Consider the following 21,840-nt stretch of genomic DNA (forward strand, 5'->3'; position numbering starts at 1 on the left):
CTTTAAAAAAAAAAAACTCTACTCTACTCTAATCTAGCCAAACTCAATATACTTAGCTCTTGCCAATATGGCTTTAGACCCCAACAAAGCACCAATGATGCACTGATTAGTATGATTAACTTGATTCATACAGCTCTTGATAAAAATGAGTTCCCTGTTGGGTTTTTGTTGACCTACGAAAGGCTTTTGACACTGTCAACCAACACAACCTTCTTCTTCAATTACATCATTATGGAGTCAGAGGTCACTCCCTCCAATACCTTCAGTCTTATCTTAGTGACAGGCTCCAGTATGTTTTGTGAATGATTACATTTCTCTCACCCAATCTCTCTCATTTCTCTCACTCTCATTGGTGTTCCACAGGGCAGCATACTTGGCCCCTCTCCTCTTTCTTATCTACAGTAATGACCTTCCAAATGTCTCTCAACACCCTAAGCCAATTTTATTTGCTGATGACACAACCATCATTTTCTCCGGCCCTAACCTTCTTATTCTGAATGATACAATGAATATTGAACTAAATAAAGTCTATCTTTGGCTAACTGCTAACAAACTCACCCTTAACATTGACAATGCTTTCTATATTTTGTTTGGTAATAAATCCTCAGATCAAATTAATCTAAGAATTAACAATATCCAAATTAGAAAAAGTAACAAAAAGATGGTAAATTCCTTAGTGTTCTCATTGATAACAAGTTTAATTTCCAGAGCCACATTCAACATATAGCAATTTTTTTTATATAAAACTGTTGGCATTCTTTATAAGATCAGATATTATGTGCCTCGCCCTGTCCTTGTAACGCTCTATTACTCTCTCATCCATCCTTATCTCAATTATGGTATCTGTGCTTGGGGTTCTACTACCCAAAATCATCTACGTCCTCTAATTATCCAACACAAATCTACTATTAGAACAATAACAAACTCTGGCCCCAGACAGCACTCGGCCCCCTTACTAAAATTCTTGAATATATTAGATATTAACTCACTGCACAGCCTCTCAATTGCACTCTATATATATATAACTGTAATGCCAATCCTCGCCTTAAACACTTTCTAGAAGGTTATAACAGAATCCATGGGCACCACACCAGAAACAAATATCTATTTGATATTCCAAGAGTGCGACTTAACCAAATTAGAAATGCCCTACAAATCAAGGGACCCAGAATGTGGAATGACCTTCCCAATCACGTCAAAGGCTGTACCTCTCTCAACAAGTTTAAGATAAAACTAAGTACTACATAATAAACTCCATGCATGTAACCTACTTTACCCCCTAAATGTCAACCTATGTCTGCCTATTTTCAAACAATATTGATTATTGACCAACTTGTTAAACTGCTTAAACATGATGGGGTATGCTGATACCCACCATGTATAAACTTAAAGAAAATTGTAGTCTTCTGTTTATTTAGTTAAAATTCTTCTGCTGTTCCATCCATCATGTAATTATTATCATTCTCTTTTTCTTTTTTTTTCTTTTTTCAATTCAATTTATGCTTGTGATCTCAATTAGTATTGAGATTTAGTCTGTTTTTCCTACACCTTGTCCGAAACTGTGTGTGTATTAGTGGTGTCAGGCATTGTATGAACTAGCTAGCTCTATCTAGAAATCCAACATTATGTTTGTAACCCATTTTCAATGTATGTACCTTTACCCGAATAAACATCTTATCTTATCTTACTATATTAATAACCTCACCTCACCCCCCCTAACCTACCATGACTCAGATTTTATATTCAAATAACTCAATTTAACACTTCAAAAGATGTGTAATCACTTCCAATTACGCTCAAAAATAGCACTCGAGCATCAGAGTTGAAATAGCCATCGTAGTTTTGAAACTGCGTGTAAATATGGGCAATATATCATAAATGTCAGTTTTCTTTGTAACCCTTTCCACTACCACCCACAAGATGGGTATGGGGTGCATAATAAATGAACTAAACTACCTCCGTTTTCTCTCATGGTCATTATTTCGGATATAAAAAAGGCGTAATTGAAAACTTCAAATATATGCAATTACGCTGAAGAAATAACAGTCAAGAGTAATATTTACAATATGCATCGTATTTTTCAAACTTCAGGTCAATTTGGGTCAACCCCGACCGCTCTGTGCTGCAGCTGCCCCTATCACAACCTCCAACAACAACAACAGCAGCAGCAATGTTATCGCAGGTAAGTACTTACATTATGGTGAGAGGCGAGTACTTACCTCACGTACCACTAGTGAGTGGTTATCGTGGTTGAAGGTGGTTATCGTCCCTGATAACACCTTGTACAACCCGTCAGTACTGCCCAACTGCCTCCTCTCACACACATGTAAGTGATATAATCTCGCTTGAATCATAGAGTTACGTACTGTATAGCCTAATTGAAACAATGTCACTGAAAAAAGTAGAATGTGATAATGGTTTCTCATTGTCAAAGACAGAAAAAAGCATGATAATAGACTTATTGAGGTTCTAAGCCAATAACCGGCGTTTCCTAGGATGTAACTCACAGTGGTTGCTAAACTCAGAGTCCTGTTTAATGCTAGGTGGTCAAAGCAATTAGGTGAAAGGAAACTTTCCCATACGTGTGACTTGCTTAGCTAAATGAACTGTGAGGTTCAGTCCCAGAGCCCATTATGTGTCTCTGTAACCCTTTCCACTACCGCCCACAAAATGGGTATGGGGTGCATAATAAATGAACTAAACTAACGTCTCCATTCTGTAATTATATTAAAGTGTAGTTACAGGATGGGAGCTATCCCATCCTGTTTCTCATGGTATCTCGTTTTCCCTGTACTCCTTGTCATAGGTTCTAAGGTTTTTTTTGCCAGCTTTGTTTCCTTAATTTAAACCTATGCCCTCGTGTTGCTGAAGTTGCAATTTATTTATTTTTGTAAATTTTGTCAATTCCTGTTACTGTTTTGTATGTAGTGATCATATCGCCTCTTTTTTTTTTTCTTCTACTAGCTTTGGTATATTTGCCTTGTACAGTAGCTCCCATTTTTCTGTTCCAGAAGCCATTTAGTTGTATGTCTTTGCATTTCTTCTAGTTTAATGATGTCCTTCTTAAGATATGGGCACTATACAACCACTGCATATTCCAACTTGGGTCTCCCAAAGGTTAGTTAGTTTAGTTCATTTATTATGCACCCCATACCCAATTTGGGCGGTAGTGGAAAGGGTTGCAGAGGCATATAATGGGCTCAGGGACTGAACCCCACAGTTCATTTAGCTAAGCAAGTTACAATCTTGATGAGCTAGTTACAAAATTCAATATAAGTTGTCACATCAACAATGGGTTGTGTATGGTTGTGCATAATTTTTTTAAATATTTCACCATTTGTGTATTTAAAAGCAATTCTAAATTCTTTAAAATCTTTTTCACAAAATTTGTAGGTTGTGTGGGGTTTATTTTCTTTAATTCCAAATTCCACAATGTGGCATTTATTCACATACATTTGCCAAGTGTTGCTCCATACACTTATTTTGCTCAGATCTTCTTTAAGGGCATGACAGTCATCATAAGTTTATCTTCCCTAGAAGCTTGGTATCATCAGTATAATTGTGCATTCCTTCTGGTTGATTGTACATTACTGGTGCTAGAACTGAACCATGTGGTAACACTTCTCTAGTCTGATACATTGCTTCTGATTACTGCCCTTATTTTTGTTAGAAAATTTTTCTTCCATGTCAGAAGTCTCCCTGTTACGTCTTCCAGTAAGTTCCAGTTTCCAGAACAACCACTTCTGTGATACTCTTTTGTAAGCCTATTTCAAGACCAGATAAATGCAGTTAGCCTAACCGTCTCTCCTCAAGCCTGGCCTGGTCAAGCCTGGCCCCAGGTCGGGCTCGGGGAGTAGAACTCCAAAACCGCTCTCCAGGTATGCTCCTGTAAAATCTCTGTGGCTCTTAATAAAAATTAAAACTAATAAAAATTAAGTAGATTTGTTACACTTAATTTTCCTGTTTGAAAGCCATACTGTTTGTCTGTTAGTGTCCTTTATCTTCAGGTGTTTTACCCATTTGGTTTTATAATTTTTCTAGTAATTACCAAAGTGTAGTTACAGGATGAGAGCTACACTCGTGGTGTCCCATCTTCCTAGCGCTGTCATATAACACTTTGAAACTACTGACAGTTTTGGCCTCCACAACCTTCTTACTTAACTTGTTCCAACTGCCTAGTGTTTTGACTACCATGCATGTCAATGATACAGGTCTATAATTAGTGTTGTAGATAGTCCAAGGTATATCAGAATGTTTGTCACTGAACCACTGGTGGAGTTAGACTGAAGATGCTGCAGGTCCAACACCTGACTGTGTTGAACCCAGTTTTGTTTCTAACTTGGCTGACTAAAAGCTTGTTTACCAGTTCATAGAATTCTTGCGGGGTAATTTGAGTAACTGCTACCAGTGATATGTGAGATTTCTGTATGTGTAAAATTCTTAGGGATATGTTACATATATCATTAGTGGTAGGTAAATAGGTTTGTGGATGTCATGTGGGATTAATGGAAACTTTTAATTGCTTGTACAGGTAATAGAACTTATGAGAATTTGGAGCAGCTATATTACTCTTAATACAGTAGAGTTGCTTATTGTGATAAATGGTTTATCATCATCTACTCATATTAAATGCAATGTTATGAATACCTTATTATTAACTGCATCTTGGATACATTGTGTGGTTGCATTATTAACATATACCCATATTAGATACATTGTGATGAATGCTTTACTATTAACATCTACTTATAATAGACAAATTATTGTATATGATAAATCCTTTATTATTAACATTTACCTATATTGTATATACGAATATCTAATAACACAATAGCAATATAATGCTGATCCAAAGGCTTTACATTGAAGGTATAATATTATCTACTTATCATGTACCAATTTTTGTGTTCATTTTTATGTTAAGCACAAATACACATTGGAAATTCAAGACTTGATTACTAAAATGTGTATCTTTTGATACACATTTTATCCACATCATCCTCCATCCATGAAAGTACTGTAATACTAGTGAGATAATTTAACAGACTGGTAGCAGACACACAGGTTTTCTCAGTTGTTTCTACTGTAATATATACTGTACTATGATATTGGTTCTTCATGACAGGAAATTGGAAGTTCCACATCCTGACATCAAGTACATTAGTCATGTCTACACAGTCAGTCAAACGGATCAGACTGGAAGAAACGTTTTCACTAGCACCACTTCCATCCCAAAGGAATATTAACCAGATGTGGCTGGAGAAAGTGTTAAGCCACAAGTTGGACACAGGTGTTAGCATTCAGTCATGGACTGTTAAATCACCAGAGAGAAGAGAGGGCTTTTCTAGTGAAATCTGTTTTGTTAGGGTTTCCTACTTAACCTCAAGAAAAATTCTTGAAGAAAGAGCCCTTGTAGTTAAGTTTATGCCGCAAGATAGGAAGGTAGTGGAGTTCATGAATAGTGGCAACCTGGGTAAGAGAGAAGTGGAGTTTTATAAATATACTCACTCTAAGGATTTTAGAGTATTCTTCCAGAAATGTGGCTTAATTAACCCAGTTCCAGATGTATATTGGGCAGATATAAAAGGAAATGTGCTAACAATTGTTTTGCCTGATTTAAATATTTATGGCTACAAAGTATTGGCACCTGCTGAAGGAAATTCTGTAAATCAGGTAAAATGTATCTTCCAGTCCATCTCTGTAATTCATGCCTTGGGTATTGCTACCATTGGGAAGCATGGTGAGCACTCTCTTAATATTCCTTGGAGCTATAATTTTATAGAACCATGTGTTAAAGAAGGCATTGAAAAGCAAATACAAATTTTTGATAGAACACCTACAGCAGATATCTTAAAATCACTTCTTCCTTTATCAGCAGAGTTGATCACTGTGTCCCAAAGGTATCACTTTGTTAATACCATTATACATGGAGATCTCTGGGCTGGCAACATTATGTTTTCTAATGACAATAAATTGGCCTATATTATCGACTGGCAGTTTGTCTCAATTGGTAACCCAGTGTGTGACATTATATGTTTTCTTCTTTTGAGTGCCAATCCTTCTGTGTATAATGAACACTTGAATGAAGTTCTAGAGTTTTACTGGGAAAATTTTGAGCAGGCTTTGAAGAAAACTGAAATATCAGTCAATATTTCCTTTCAAGATCTAGTTAAGAATGTAGAAAGCATGTGGATATTTGGCTTTATGTTCTTGTCAGCAGCACTTCATGACTTGATGGATACCTCGAAGATGAGTGAAGGGAGGTTGCAGAGTATTATTTTCTTCTTGAAGAAGAAGAATGTGTTTGACAAATTTCTCAAGTCATGCCAATAGCATTTATTTCATGAATCACAAATACCAAATATTGTATACTGAAACTAGTGTAATATTATTTTTTAGTTATAATAAACTACTATATTTAATAATAAATCTTCATAGCAAACAGAATTCAGTAAGCTATAATGTTCAGATCTATGAGAGGCAGTTATCAGTAGTCAATGTTGGCCTTTACTGTGTTAAAGCCCATAGTCATATTTATATTGTGAACATACTACTCATGATACTCCTTTACCAAGTGATACTGTACTATATAGCTCTTTGGCCAGAATCAATACCACAATGGCCTGATATTGTACCTGCAAGCAACATAATTCTAACCACACTATGGTACAGTATTTGATTATCATCCCTGTAGGTATTACATCTAAAGATTAGATAATGGTGTTATTTTATAAATAAACTTCTCGGCTATCAAGTCATACCATAGGTTTTTCCAGTGACATAGACTTCATTTATATTTTTTAATTCCACTTTGAACAAAATTTTTGAAAAGGACCTGTTTTGTTTCAAGTCAACACTGTGGGTGCTACAGCTTTATAGACACGGGTGGTGTCTGTACTAATGGTCTAGTATAGGCAACTATTATCCTATAATTCTCCTTGGTTTTATTTTATTTAAGTTAAATTATTTAAAAGTGTGTTAAAGTTTGGTTAACGATTGATAGTTTTATTATTTATTACAGACTGTTTGAGCCATTATTCGACATCATAGAGATTCAGATAACACCCATAGGAAAATGGAGAACAATTCAGTGTTGGAACCTCTCCATAGCGAGAAGGAATTGCAACAACAGTGGCTGGAAAAACTTTTCTTAAAAAAACTTGGCTCTCTTGTGACTGTTCTTTCATGGCATTGTGTTACCCCTAGTGATCGTGAAGGGTTTTTAAGTGATATTGCCTTTGTGAAAGTTAGGTATACAAGCCAAGATATAAAAGAAACTGAAAGCCAACTAGTTTTTAAATTTCTTCCTCAAGATGATGTAAAAAAGCAATTTGTATTGGATGGAGGTCTTGCAGAACGTGAGGCAGAGTTTTATAAGATTACCAGGAATCCAGTATGTCGGGAAATTTGCCACAAAAGTGGAATAGTCTTGCCAGTTCCTGAATGCTACTTTGCTGGTTATACTGAGGACTGTATAACTATTGTGATGCAAGATCTGAACACTGAAAATTACAAAACTTTGATTGTAAAAGAGGGCAGCACAGTAGCTCAAACTAAAACAGCTTTAAGGGCTATTGCTGTTATACATGCCATTGGGTACTTGTATTTGGCACAATACAAAGGTGCAGGAAACCTAGGCACAATTGCTCAGCCAGTGAGTTCAGATATTCTTGACCAGTTATTCATTCCAAACTTACAAACTCTTGCAAAAATGTATGAAGGTACTCCAACTGCTGATACCATAAAAATGCTAATACCCTTTACTACATCACTTCATAATTATCCACTTAAATATCCACTTTTCAACACATTTCTACACGGGGATTATTGGGCAGGACAGCTTCTGTTTTCTGATGATGAGACTAAAGCCATAATTATAGATTGGCAATTTTTTTACATTGGTAACCCAGTATGTGATATCATGGCTATGTTTTTTATGAGCAGTGATATAAATGTTTTAGAAAATCATTTAGAAGAGGTGATGAATGACTACTGGTCCACATTCACCAAAGTTATCAAGGCTAATGGAACAGAAATTAATATTACCTTTGACCAACTAATGACTAATGTAGAAGATCTTTGGGTGTCTGGTTTTATTATCCTTGTAGCAAGCATTCATGATTTCATTCCTGCTGGGAACTTAACTGATGAACGATTGAGAGCAGCAATTAAGTTTTTGGAAAATAGAGGAATGTTTACAAAACTCATAGATGAGTTAAGCTGCCATAAATTATGATCTGTTATTTAATTTCTCATGACCAGGTTATATCCTATAGCATATTGCAAAAGTCAAGTATTTACAATAATTCTGAATGGAAATGTGGTACCTGTACAATATTTTAATATTGAATTGCTATGCACCAGAGCTTATAATGATATTACCATCAGTTACTTCAGACAGAATGCATGAAAAAGCATTAAATCACCATACAAATATAGTGTAGGATGATATCAGGACTATTTCTCTGACCCTATTAGCACATCTTCATGCATTTAGATTTGTTTTCAGCAATTGGACACCATACTGTATTTCAATTTGCAAAGAGTTTGTCTGTTAACTAATTCTTCAAGGCACACCATGGGTTCTGGTCCATTACAATCAGTTTAAGCAATTTCGCACTAAACTACAATAACTATATCTAACAAGGTCTCTGCCTTTATTTTGCCAGATAAAAGAAGTTTTCCTTTACTGTTGTTGTTACATTTTACTGCACTGCCTGCAATATAAAGTCTCACTGGGTAGGAGGTTAATTAAAGTACTGTATAGAACAATGCTTGAAACTTGCCATATATTACAATATTTTTGTGTATAATACTGTATTGTATTATATTATTGATGATACAATGGTGATATGGTCCTGGGTACAGCAGTCTAGTGATGTGGGGTTGCATCCTCAGCTTACAACAGAGTTTTCCAGGTTTGCTCCCCATGCTGAACAGATGGTTGGGCACGTTTTATTTCATTTGACGCTTATGTTTATTTAACAGTAAATAGATACCCTGGAGTTAGGCAACTGAATAAGTCTAATGAAGTTCCTGTCCCTGGCTATGGGAAACCATAAAGTGAACTATATAAAGAAACTAAGAATTTTGCAGTAAATTGTGACAAATGATGACACTCTTGGTGGACTACCATCCTTGGTAAAATTAAAAAAGTAGTCCCTATTTGTCTGTCAGAGTTAGGCATCATTGTACTGCACTATTATGCACTATCCACATCATTTTTATTGTTTAGGTTTATATTCCTTGAAATGTGGTGTAGTCTTTCAAACATGACTTGATAATGTACATTTTAAACCTGCCCAAAAATTTCCTCTGCCTGTGAATCAAACTCAAAACCAAGCAGTACTCGCCTAGTTGTGCTTGCGGGGGAGGGGGGGGGTGAGCTTTCGTCCCGCCTCTAGACTGTCAATCAACTGGTGTACAGATTCCTGAATCTACTGGGCTCATTTGAAACTGTGTATAGAGTCTGCCTCCACCACTTCACTGCCCTATACATTCCTGAAAAAATTATTTCTAACGTCTCTCTGGCTCATTTAGGTACTGTACAGTACTAAGTTTCCACTTGTGTCCCCTTGTTTGCATCCCACCCGTGCTAAACAGCTTATCTTTATCTGCCCTGTCAATTTCATTGAGAATTTTATAGGTAGTGATTATGTCTCTCCTAACTCTTCTGTCTTCCAGTGTCGTGAGGTTTAGTTCCAGCAATCATTCCTCATAGGTATCGTAGCTCATATCGTATTGTATCGTATCATATCGTAGCTCATACCTCTCAGCTTGGGGACTAGCCTGGTGGCATACCTCTAAACCTTTTCTAGCTTTGTTTTGTGTTTGACTAGAAGCAATTGAAAGACAACTGCATTTTTAAATCTTAAATATTTAGAGCACAGTCCATATTAACAGTTGGTTTGTAATTATGCAGTGTGTCATATTGAGTCATAAATTTTACTTTACTATAAATTGTTGGTGTATATAATTTCTGTTGTCGAAAACAGAAAGCCTGTTCTTGCATCAAGGTCCTGCTAGGTTGAACTACTGACATTCTGCTTTAAGCAACTCACAACAGTTGTTTAACTCTTGGGTACCTATTTACTGCTAGGTGAACAGCGCATTAGGTGAAAGGATAGCATCCAACCATTTATGTCCTTGATGGTGAGTTAAGAACGTAGCCAACTGTACAAATCTTGCATCGTATGTGCGGGTGAAGCTTTTCAAGCCTTTTTTTTGGCAGTTCACACTTCCTAATACCTTGCAGGACTTGTATGGATATTGCCTTGTGTACCTTCGCATATGTTTGTGGTGATATATGGTGTTTTAAATGTATATTGAATATTGTTTATAATGCTATTATGCAGCAGCAAAATAAAATAAAAAATGGATTTTTTTAGTCTTATTTTTTTTAATCTAACAATAGCGTGATCAATTTGGCCCAGTTTTGCATGTAAAAAATGCATACAACAATTAAGAACTACAAACAAAACTGCTATAAAATTTCAAAGATTTACTGCGGTACCTTACTGCTATACAAGCAAGGTTAGTTTCAATTTCATCATGGTAATAACAAATTTCAGTGCAATCCTTCGTAAATATTTACATTTAAAACAAAATACCTGTAACATACAACAATTACTATATGAACGAATGATTGTAAACAAACCAATTTAGTGTTATAACAAGGGTGTGGGGTTAGCGAATGCTGACAGTACTATAATTTTTTTTGTGAGCCCCATTGGCTCCCTGAAGCTGTCTCACTGAGATTGCTCCATGCAAGTGGGTCAAATCCTACCCCTACTAGGGACCAGTCAAAACTTGCCCCCCCTCCCTGCCCCCCCACCCTCACAGACACCAGCACTTCAAATTTTGGATGTTACTGCAGTGTACAAATACAGTAAGTCCATATGTATATGTATACAGAGATGCCTCTGTTCACCTAGCAGTAAATAGGTACCTGGAAGTTAATCAACTGTTGTTGGAGGCATCTTGGGAAAGATCAGTATTTAGCCTAAGATGACCCAAATAAGTATTAAAGGCTTCCTGTACCCAACAATGGAAAACTATAAGACAATATTTACAAAAGACATGAAGAGACAATAAAATACAGAGCTGTGATACAGTATCTGGACAGAGGTATTCAGCACATTCATTTATGAAAAGATAGAATAAAATTGTTGCAATAACAAATGCATGCTTAAAGTTTGTATATACAATACTATACATGTACTCTCAAAACACTGAATATTACAAGACTATAGATTGATATGAGAATGTTGCAGTCTGTTTCCTCTTTCAGAGTGTTTTGAATGCAACTCTGTGGATCATCATCAAGAGAAGATGGCAACAAATTTGGAATTACAGCCCCTACAGAGTTATAAGGAGATAGACCAACAATGGCTAAAGCTAATGCTCTCAAAAAAATTTGGTTGCAGTATTTATGTTCACTCCTGGTCATCAACTTTGCCAGAAAAACGAGAGGGTTTCTTAAGTGAAATTGCATTTGTAAATGTAAAGTACACAGCTAAAGGCAGCAACGAGTGTGAAACACAGTTGGTGTTCAAGTTTCTGCCACAGGATGCAGACCTGATGAGATATTTAGCAAATGGAGGCTTAGCAAGGCGTGAAGTTGAGTTTTACCAGTTTGCCATCAGTCCAAGTTTTCAAGAAATGTTACAGAAATGTGGACTAGTTCTTCCTATACCTGAAGTCTATTATACTGGTTACAAGGAGGATGCTGTAACTATTGTTTTGCGTGATCTTAGTGTAGACAAATATAAAAGTGTAATTGTGAAAGATGGCAGCACTCTGGCCCAGACCAAGACAGCCCTTCAAGCTGTTGCAGTCCTTCATGCTGCTGGAGTTCTCTACTTGCAGCAAAATGGCAAAGATAATGCCCTGTCATACTTAGCAACTGAATTTAAGACCAACTTCTGTGACGAGTTATTCATTTCTAATCTGAAAGTTCTTGCAAGAATGTTTAAAGAATCTTCATTAGCTGACACCTTTTCCTCCCTTATTCCCTTGGTTAAACATATCCACTCAACTCCTCAGAGATATCCCTTATTGTATACTATTGTTCATGGGGACTTGTGGGCTGGCCAACTTCTTTTCTCTGATGATGAAAGTACAGTGAGCATAATTGATTGGCAGTTTTGTCACATTGGCACTCCTGTTAGCGACATCATGTCCATGCTTTTTATGAGTAGTGATCCCAAAATTTTGAAGGAGAATCTGGGAGAAGTCCTGGAGAACTACTGGTGCACTTTTTACAAAGTTGTCACAGCAGGAGGAGCAAGTGTTGAGGTGAGTTTGGAGGAGCTTTCAGCCAATGTGGAAGAGATGTGGATGTATGGCTTTATGTTCCTGGCAGTCAGCATTATGGATTTCCTGAATGGGGACAGCATCTCTGACTACAGGGTTGATGGAGCTTTACGCTTCTTGGAAAAAAAGGGCGTTTTTAAAAAGTTCTTGGAAGAGTTTGAACATTGATTTTTAACAGGCAGATTATACAAATTCAAAACAACTTACGGCGTTTTTATATAAAGCATTTTAATGTGTTAGAAACTTATGTTATTCAGATAAAGAATATATAAAATGTGATATTAAAGGCAATGGCCATATTTCTTTCACTTTTGTTATTCATGTTGTTTGCTAATTAATTTTAATTTTTAAGTCTAACACGTGTTTGTCCAGAATGGTGCCCATATCTCAAGAATATTCTTGAGATATGGGCACCGTACCTTAATTTAGTTTAGTTCATTTATTATGCACCCCATACCCATCTTGTGAGTGTGCCTCTGTAACCCTTGTGGAAAGGGTTACAGAGGCACATAATGGGCTCAGGGACTTGAATCCCACAATTCATTTAGCTAAGCAAGTTACAATCTTGATGAGCTAGATACAAAATTCAATATACGTCGTCACATTATCAATTGTGATGGTCAACAGTTTTCAGTCACGTTATTGTGACTCCTCGTCTGCATTATCAATGGGTTCGAGATCGACCAAAAGTAGTTTCTAAATTAAACAACTGACATATGTGGAGAGCTAGTGTCATAATTTATATGTTTGTCCTGCACCCTTCCCCCCCCCATCCAGTGGGCAGTGGTGGATAGGTTATAATCACTTAGTTACTACCTACAGTTAGCAAACTGGGGATATTTGGCTAAAATTTCTGGTAGCAGATCATTTTGAATGAAATATTTACGCATCTTTGGAACATTTGTTATAGGCCAATATATTTTCCAATTTTGGTCTCAATAAAGTTGTAAACAATTTGTTTGGTATTTCACCATCCTATAATTATAATTAAGAAGCAATTTTGAAGTGTTACATAGTTTAAAGTATACACGCTGTGTTTCATTTATATACTCATGTAATTATTGAGTGCAATTTACTGTATTTTTTATTAACAATAGACGACAGTACAATACTGACACTTGTACTTTTGTCTTTAATATGTTTTAGAAGCAATGTATAATAATAGTAATAATAATGAAAATATTTTATTTTATTTTGAGAGGATTGTCTTATTTGTCTTCTCCGTAGTATCAAGATCCTTTTTTTGCTCAGATATATGATTTCATACATGAAAGGAGTTTGTATCATTTCATTGCCACTACAGTAACCTCGTCTTTCTTCCTACTTGGCAAAATATGCACGAGTAACTTGAATTCAACATTCAATTAACGCTACCTAGGTCATAAAAGTATTTGTGTGTACGTTTGATACCATACTACTTGTGTTAAGGAGGAATGCATATGTTTATCTCTCAGAATGGTCGGTAGTATGTTTATTGTTTGTGATGTGTGTGTATGTATGTATTAACACGATGTACTGAACGGGGTGAGAATAGCTTGAGCTACCTCATCCCTTTGTGTGTATTTTACCTCAATAAACTTATTTCAATTTCAATTCAATTAACGCTATTCGTGCATATCTGGCCCACTGCTATAGAGTTAGTCAGATTTTAACATTGTTAATGGAAAATGTCCATGTATTTAATCTCTGGCGACATTTTTTTTATTAACAAGCTTAAGTATACACAGCAATGTGCTGCTACCCTATTCTATAGGAAAGATTACACAGTGTAGATAAAAAATATATATGTAGTAGTAATAATAGAGGAAAAATAAACTGGTTAGAAAGGCGGGGTCAAAGAGCTAATAGCTCGATTCTGCAGACACGGCAGTAAATACCATGCAAAGGGGCCTCCGGCGGCAACAATGAATGCAAGGACAGAAATATATGGTTTTCATTTTGTTATAACTTCAAATAATAAAAATAAGTGTATGACTGATGGAATAGCAAAAAATTAGATTAAATACCTCGTATAATAAATCAATATTAGTTTTTTATTCACATTTCACCGGCAACTTGTCCCACAGTTGCCGGTTAATTAATAAGGTCGAGAGACGTCTGGGCGGTTAGTCTGCGGTAGACGCTCGTGCAGTTCGGGTGGGCTGTAGAGGTGGTTGTCGTTGTGATTACTCTAACGTTGCTAGCAAAAGGTTTGGTTATGTAACATTTAATGACTCCATTATGAAACCGCTACGAGTGAGAAACTATTGAAAAAAAAAAATATATATATATATATACACCGAGAGGTGTACTCTGCTTTTATATTTAAAGTTTAATTACTTCTAAACGAACAAGACTAATATATTAGTTGCTAGTTAATGAGAAAGTTGTCGTGGTAGCCTAAATAACCTCATAGACATTTATAGGTCTTGAGCTTAAATCCAAACCAAATAATTCACAGATTTTCAGGTTTGCATGCAATCTAAGTTTGTGCAGTTGCTTGTTTTAATGGCATATTAGGCCTACCAACAATTATGACGAAGTTTGTCCTTTTTACAGTCCTCGACAATTGCCGTTGGCCCTGTCCAATATAGAGGCCTTTGCGAGTGATGTACTTAAAGCCTACCCCTTGAGCTTGAGTTTTCTAACGCTAGATAACGATATTATTTGCACATATTGCATATGTGGTAGATATACCGCGTGATTCCCTCTAGTAGTACACATCTTCAAAAAATGTTTAAAGCTACAATAGATGGAATGTACAGAATATGGATTGTTGTACCAAAATGTAGTTGGTTTTGTACTGTTGGAATTCTAAAGGTTATAGCAAAATTAAACACTACCTGTCCGAGGCCAAAATAAGGAATCCTAGGCCTAACATACAATCTTAGGCCTAATTTATTACTTGTGTAATAAAACCTAAGAAGAGTCAGATTTGGTTGGTTGTCTTGAGCCCTCAAAACAAAACAAAAATTAAAAAATACAAAACAGGGCTTTTTTCAATGCAAATCCATATTTTAAATTGCCGTCCGCAGTAGCAATAGCTACTATTTGTTGATGACGGGGTGATAACTGGCTGCATAAGAGCATAATTTTATTAAATGCGAGGTAACAAAATAATTGTTTTAATTAAATTTAAAAAATACATAGTTGCTATATATTTATTTATACATATATAAATGAAACAGGAATTTCCTTAAGTACTGTCGTATTTAATAACTTATTATTTCGACTTAAAGTCGAAATTTTATCAAGAAGTTTGATGCTCCTTTGTTATTTCTGATTATTTTTTCAATTAAAGTTATATAGTTTAGGTTAATTTATCTACATAGAATGCGTCAGATTCTGGGAATATCAACAAATAAATTTGGGATGTTCATACATCCCTTAGGAAGTTTAAATTCAGGGCAAGTATTGGAGTAAATGGCTTTGTAGATATAAAAGAGCACAATAGATTGTCTGTTCAACATATTTTGGCACGCAAACACACGTGTTGTGTAAAGATGGAACTTGTTACGGTTTTGGTAACTGATTATGGGTGGTGATGGGTTTGAGATAGTCTACTTTGCCGTGGTTGAACTCCAAGGTGGGATACCCTTAGTATTAGTAATACATTGGGAGAAGAGCGGAGTATAGGGCAATATGTTATTTTGTACAGTATCATATAGCTATTGTTTTGGATATATTTTTGGTTGCGATGTTAGTTAAATCCGTTTTTGTAATGTATAATCTTAAAAGCATCGGCTTTCCTGTTTTTACTAAACATTTGTATTGCTTATATTTTTTTTTTTTTACTTCTCGTGTGAGAGGAGTATCAAATTTACATTCGTTTTCAGCACTGGATAGTGTCCATTTTCGTGCTGGCCATTCCTTCGTAGGGAGTGGAGGATTGAGCGTAATTTAGAAAATGAAGCATTTTTTATTCGTTAGTAGCCTTATCCGGCGAGACAACCTCGCAGTGAAATGGTTCTCGATTATCTAATTTTAGTATAATGCGAGAGTTGGAGTATTGCTTAAAAAAATTATATATCCAAAGGCTATTCATAATAGGATAAATATGTTTCAGGTTTCTACTGATATTTGCATAACAACTGTAATTAACGTGTAGTGTAGGACAAGACTATACCCCCAAATTTGATTATTCCGTAAAACCATCTCGAATGTACGCAAGTGACTACCTGCTCCTGCCCATTTCACCTAACGTCAGGCAACCCGTTCTACCCTACGCCCTCTTCGCACCCGCCTACGAGCTCCACCCTGGCTAACGTCCATTTTCTACTAAATTTCACCTGGGAACCGGCTGGCAAAGTAACCTAGGAGCAGAGGAAGCGGCGGTGAGGGAGCGATGGGCAGGCACTCCCAGAGACAGGTGCTTCTGGGGGCGTTCGCCGTCTACTCCATCATCGCCCTCAGCACCAACGTCTTCGACCACATGGAGCCTAAACATAGCATATTCAGGCTCGAGAAACTGGTGAGTGTGATTTTGTCCTGCTTGTTTGTAACCAGAGAGTAGGAATGCCCTGAACACATCACAGTAACTTGTATATTGAAAACTGGAAAAAGATTGACATTAATTATTAGTGTAGGTATTTTATTGAGCTTTAGGGGGGAGAGAAAAGGGAGCTAGGGGGGCAGAGCGGAGAGGGAGCTATGGGGGGGGGGGGGACGGGGAAGAGGAGAGGGGGCCCTCTATAATGCTCACTAAACCAATCAAAACAAAATAACACCCAATGGCTTACTAAAGGCCTACTTGAATCGCTACAAAAAAATCATAAACACGAGAAGAAATCCAGATTAGGGGTCAGTGTAGTGTACTGTGACAACTAATAATAACAAACAGCTTTCCAGTGACCCTGTAAAATCGCCATAGGTCAAACAATTGTGTTAACGAAAAGACCTACCAATTATGTATAACGATTAACTGTTATACATAGTAAATACAACTGTAAATAAACTAAGTATAAACTGTAAATACATAGTTATTGAAATGTAACAATCTCTGCTATTAGCTGACAGTATAATTATAAGGTGTGCAGGATAGATAGATGTTCTTGTTAGTGTACTAATCTCCGTTGAGGTCTGATAGACATTTTGTGCCGTCTGTAATCTTTTTTTTTGCGCTACCTCTCACAGGATTGGTATGGTATGCACAATAAACAAGCCGCCTCCGGCGGCATAAATCTAAATCCAAAGAATCGTCTTTAAGCGGTACTCTTCAGTGCTAAGATAATAAAGAGCCAAAACAAGCTACTGTACTTAGAAAATAAATTTAATTTAATAAAGGGCAACTAAAAACATGGAACACTGTTTCCCAGATATTGGGGGTCAAAGAACTCCAATAAAAAAAGTTTCTAGCAGATGACCGTGGAATGGTATCAGCCACTGGCATTGCTTCTAAATTCAATAATTTCTTCTCATCAATCGGTACATCTCTCTCAAATGAGATACCAGCATCCCAAATTAACGTGACTCCCTCTTGGGCAGCTATTCAGAGTCTATATCTCGCTTAAAACTATACAAGTTAACTTTTTGAGATACCAACCTTAATTGTCTATCGACTTAGTCTCGTCGGTAACGCGGAGGTCTCGCTTTTTGCAGGTCGGCGTTCAATCCCCAGTGGTCACTGGTTGGGCACCATTCCTTCCCTTCATCCTATCTTAGCTCCTTGCCCTTATATCCCTCCAAGTACTATACAGTATAGCCATACTGACTTAGTTTTCTCTTCATAATTATTTTACAACTCTTGAGGCTTTTTTTTATTGTATTTAGGGTCCATAGCATTACTATACAATAAATCACTTTAACTCTGAGTTATCTCTGATATTCTTACAAAAAAAGTTGGAGTAATCCTAGTCCATAACAATTTTTGCTAAAATCATCAAATTTCAGACCAATATTAATCCAGCCTACCAAGTCCAAATATTCAGCCCTGTTTAGGTAGTACTTGTAGTAACGATGAGGACCATCGTACATATATTGACGTAAAAGGCAATTAGAAAAGCAGACATCGGTACTGTTTGAATTTGAACAAACTTGGAATGTTTTTGTATTATGTTGCAAAGAAAATTTAACCTAACCTACCTTTCCTAGGCCTAATACACCCTGAGGCCTAATATAGTACATATATGTGCTATACAAGGCCAAGGAATATTTAAGTTTAGGTCTTAGATTTATTTTTTCAGACTCTTGTAAAGCGAATAGTACTAAATTCTGTTATCTAATTGACCATTACGTGTATGTACGATGGTCCACAGTTACAAAAAGTACTTTCTAAACAGGAGGATAGAGTTGAAATACAATATATGAAAAGGTAATGTATAACAGCTTTATTCCTATCTAGCTTAATTTAATATAATTAGTTCTAAATTTGAATATACTTAGTATGCTTAAGTCAATATGGCTTAAGATCCCCCCCCCCAAAAAAAAAAAATCACATGATTCGGCTCTTTACAAAAAAAAAGAGTAAATTTATTTCTTGACCTACCTTAACAACAAACTGAAATTAAAATCGCCATATACAAAATGCAAGTTTCTAAAACAGTAGGCATTCTCTCAAAGCCGAAACTACGTACTTCGCTTTGCCCTGATAACATTATATTATTCACTCATTTATACATATCTTATTTGCGGCATCTGCGCCGAGGAACCTAGAACCCAATATTACCTTCGACCCATACATACTCAACATAAATCAGAAATTAGAACAAAAGTAAACTCCAAAATCAAACAGTATTCTACACCTTTACCAAAATCCTTGCTTGTTAAATATCAAATCACACTCGACTGGAATACAAATACTGACCTCAAATGCTTCCCAGAAGGCTGTAAGGGAAGTTATGGGCACCATACGAGACACGAATATAGTACCTGATATTCCGAAAGTCCCACTTAACCAAAGAAGAAAGGCCATACAAATTAAGGGTCCTGAACTGTTGAGTGACCTCCCAGGTGAATCTAAAACTGTACTTCTCGCAATCTGTTTACAAGAGAAACGAAGAAATAATGGATAGTATGTAGCCAATTTTACTCGCATTTCCTCACCCTAATTGTTAATATTTCTTTAGTGTTACAGTATTGTGAACATTAAATACTATATCTGTATTGGTGCGGTAATCACATTTTCTATATCTACTAGTTGTCTTTCATCATTAAACGTTCCTTAAAAATTTTAAATAATTTGATAACTTTTTTAAACACTTCAAATATGCTAACTTATTCCTCGATTAGTATTGAGTATTACCCTATTAAACCAGTTATGTTATTAAGTTATGCCCGAAACGCTGTGTGTATTAGTGTTTTATACAAATTAGTGTGTGTACCACGAATACTAGACTGTCACATTTAAAGTGTACTTCATATAAATATGAATTATTATTATAGCGGGAGAGGGGAGGAAGCTGTTTAGTGGGAGAAACGAGAGAAAGCTTTGCTCATCTAGTTGTGCTTGCGGAGGTTGAGCTCTGGCTCCTTGGTCCCGCCTCTCAACTGTCAATCAACTGGATTACAGATTCCTGAGCCTACTGGGCTCTATTATATCTACATTTGAAACTGTGTATGGAGTCAGCCTCCACCACATCACTGCCTAATGCAGTGATGTGGTGGAGGCTGACTCCATACACAGTTTCAAATGTAGATATATTTCCACCACATCTGTTATATACTCTGACACTGAAAAAGTTCTTTCTAGCGTCCCTGTGGCTCATTTGGGCACTCAGTCTCCACCTGTGTCCCCTTGTTCGCGTACCACCCGTGTTATACAGTTTATAGTTGTCTACCCTGTCAATTCCTCTGAGAATTTTGTAGATAGTGACCATGTCTCCCCTTACTCTTGTCTTCCAGCGTCGTGAGGTGCATTTCACGCAGCCTTTCCTCGTAACTCAGTGTAGCGGGAGAAATGAGCGGAAGCTGTGTAGTGAGAGAAAGAGGAGAGGAGAGGTTGCTGTGAAGTGGGAGAGATGAGGAAGCTGTGTAGCGGGGGGAGAGGAAAGGAAGCTGTGTAGCGGGGGGGAGAGGAGAGGAAACTGTGTAGCGGGGGAGTTGTTGTTTTAGATTTAGGTACTCAGAACGAAATGTCCATGTAGCACGATCTATAGTGAGCCCGTAAAACGGAGAAGAGGAGAAGAGAGGAAGTTAATACAGTGGATCCTGGGGTGGATGGAGATGGAATAGATGGAGGTAGGAATAGGAACTTTCAGTGCGAGGAGTGGTGATGGTGTGGTTGGAAAGTGAGGGATGAAGGAGCAGGGTGAGGAGTGTGTGGCGGTGAAGGGCAGGAGTGCCCGTGGTGAGGTTAAAAGTTCAAACAAGTTTATATAGGTAATGAAATCCATCTCAAAAGGATAGAGTAGCATAGACTACTTCTACCCGGTGGTGAGGTACCAAGATGTGTAGCAGGCGACAAAAGGAAGTTTATAGTAAATAGATTTAAATAGTGTATAGACTAGACTGACGAGTATAGGCAGCAGCCTATGCACATCAGCAGTAGTATAGGCTGCTGACGTTTATGTGGTGCAGTATCAGTAAATTCTAACAATGACGCTATATTCTATTATGGTATCTGTGAGCAACACATGTACACTGTTTTTCCCCGGGCATCTTCCTCTCTCTGCCCTGAACAATTCGCGACAGCAAAAACCACACCAGACCTTGAACTTGCCCAACTACTTTTTTTTGTACCCTTCGCACAAGCTGTTTCGATGGCCAGTGGCGTTTTCGTCATTATCAAATGTTGCCTGTCTTATTTTATTAGCATTTTATACTACCAGCATGGGATACTGTGGGTAGGACTTGTCTAATCAGAATAATGAGACCACAGTTGGTCTCGCAAGTGTGCAGGACTGACTGGCTAGATATAGACGCGTGGTCGCGACGAAGCAAATATCATGCGATCTTTGTCTTTATATAAAGTCGGGCATTGCATTGCCTTGCTATATATTGTAATGAGCCACAAAATGATAGGCAAGTCTAGAGGCATGATTCACATGTACATTCAAAATTTCTTCTAGCTGGACGCAGACGAGCCAAGCATTTATGATTGATCAACACACTTTGGATATAATTAAGCAAAAATTTTATTTTTTTGTATTGGATGTTAATATTAGCGCGCTTAAAGTTGTGCTTGCGAGACGTTACACCACCCGTAATTATTATAATATAAAATTCTGTATTAAAATGTTATGATGTATGGTATAGTTGGACAAAGTTCGATTTATTACGCACTAAAATACCAGCTGACGGAAATTTCAGACATCAATTGATACCACGAGTTGGGAATCATTCCATTAGAACTTTTAAAGCTGAATGAAAAAAAAACATAAATTTACTCAAACGCATATTATATAAATAATATGGCCTAACCTACTCAAAACAATAAATATCCTGCCGTTACTAAGGAACTAGGAGCTGGAGAAATGGAGACGCGGGTTGCGGTGGATGGCCTGTGGCCTCTGCCTGGCCACCTACTTGTGATCTTTTTTTGGGGTCCTCTGCCGGTTGAAGGCTTCCTGTTTTACTGGGTGCGGGTGTGTTATCTGCTGGGGAATCTGG

The 21,840-nt window shown here is 36.9% G+C and overlaps 4 protein-coding genes across 7 annotated transcripts in view; all 4 read left to right on the forward strand.

Moving 5' to 3' along the window:
* Positions 1 to 2,113: 2,113 nt before the first annotated feature.
* On the forward strand, positions 2,114 to 13,271 carry LOC123762254 (uncharacterized). Its single transcript, XM_045748651.2, has 2 exons — positions 2,114 to 2,182; positions 11,291 to 13,271. Exon 2 carries the CDS (start codon positions 11,332 to 11,334, stop codon positions 12,481 to 12,483), a length of 1,152 nt encoding a protein of 383 aa, XP_045604607.1. The 5' UTR covers positions 2,114 to 2,182; positions 11,291 to 11,331; the 3' UTR covers positions 12,484 to 13,271.
* On the forward strand, positions 2,189 to 7,078 carry LOC123762253 (uncharacterized). Its single transcript, XM_045748649.2, has 2 exons — positions 2,189 to 2,326; positions 5,126 to 7,078. The coding sequence occupies exon 2, from the start codon at positions 5,167 to 5,169 to the stop codon at positions 6,331 to 6,333; it is 1,167 nt and encodes a 388-aa protein (XP_045604605.2). The 5' UTR covers positions 2,189 to 2,326; positions 5,126 to 5,166; the 3' UTR covers positions 6,334 to 7,078.
* Positions 3,494 to 10,387, forward strand: LOC138349480 (uncharacterized). Its single transcript, XM_069324693.1, has 2 exons — positions 3,494 to 3,878; positions 7,022 to 10,387. Exon 2 carries the CDS (start codon positions 7,076 to 7,078, stop codon positions 8,234 to 8,236), a length of 1,161 nt encoding a protein of 386 aa, XP_069180794.1. The 5' UTR covers positions 3,494 to 3,878; positions 7,022 to 7,075; the 3' UTR covers positions 8,237 to 10,387.
* Positions 13,272 to 14,395: 1,124 nt separating the features above from the next.
* Positions 14,396 to 21,840, forward strand: part of LOC123762255 (carbohydrate sulfotransferase 11) — a 48,547-nt gene continuing 41,102 nt past the window's right edge. Inside the window, exons 1-2 of one of the 4 annotated variants that reach the window (XM_069324720.1) lie at positions 14,396 to 14,451; positions 16,361 to 16,765. In XM_069324720.1, the coding sequence (XP_069180821.1) occupies positions 16,640 to 16,765 (126 nt within the window). In that variant the 5' untranslated portion in view covers positions 14,396 to 14,451; positions 16,361 to 16,639. Of the gene's footprint in view, positions 14,505 to 16,360; positions 16,766 to 21,840 lie in introns of all 4 variants that reach the window. The other 3 variants (XM_045748652.2, XM_045748654.2, XM_045748653.2) reach the window with 3 other exon arrangements.

The sequence above is a fragment of the Procambarus clarkii genome, chromosome 2 (assembly GCF_040958095.1).
Source record: "Procambarus clarkii isolate CNS0578487 chromosome 2, FALCON_Pclarkii_2.0, whole genome shotgun sequence".
NCBI classification, from domain to species: Eukaryota; Metazoa; Arthropoda; class Malacostraca; order Decapoda; family Cambaridae; genus Procambarus; species Procambarus clarkii.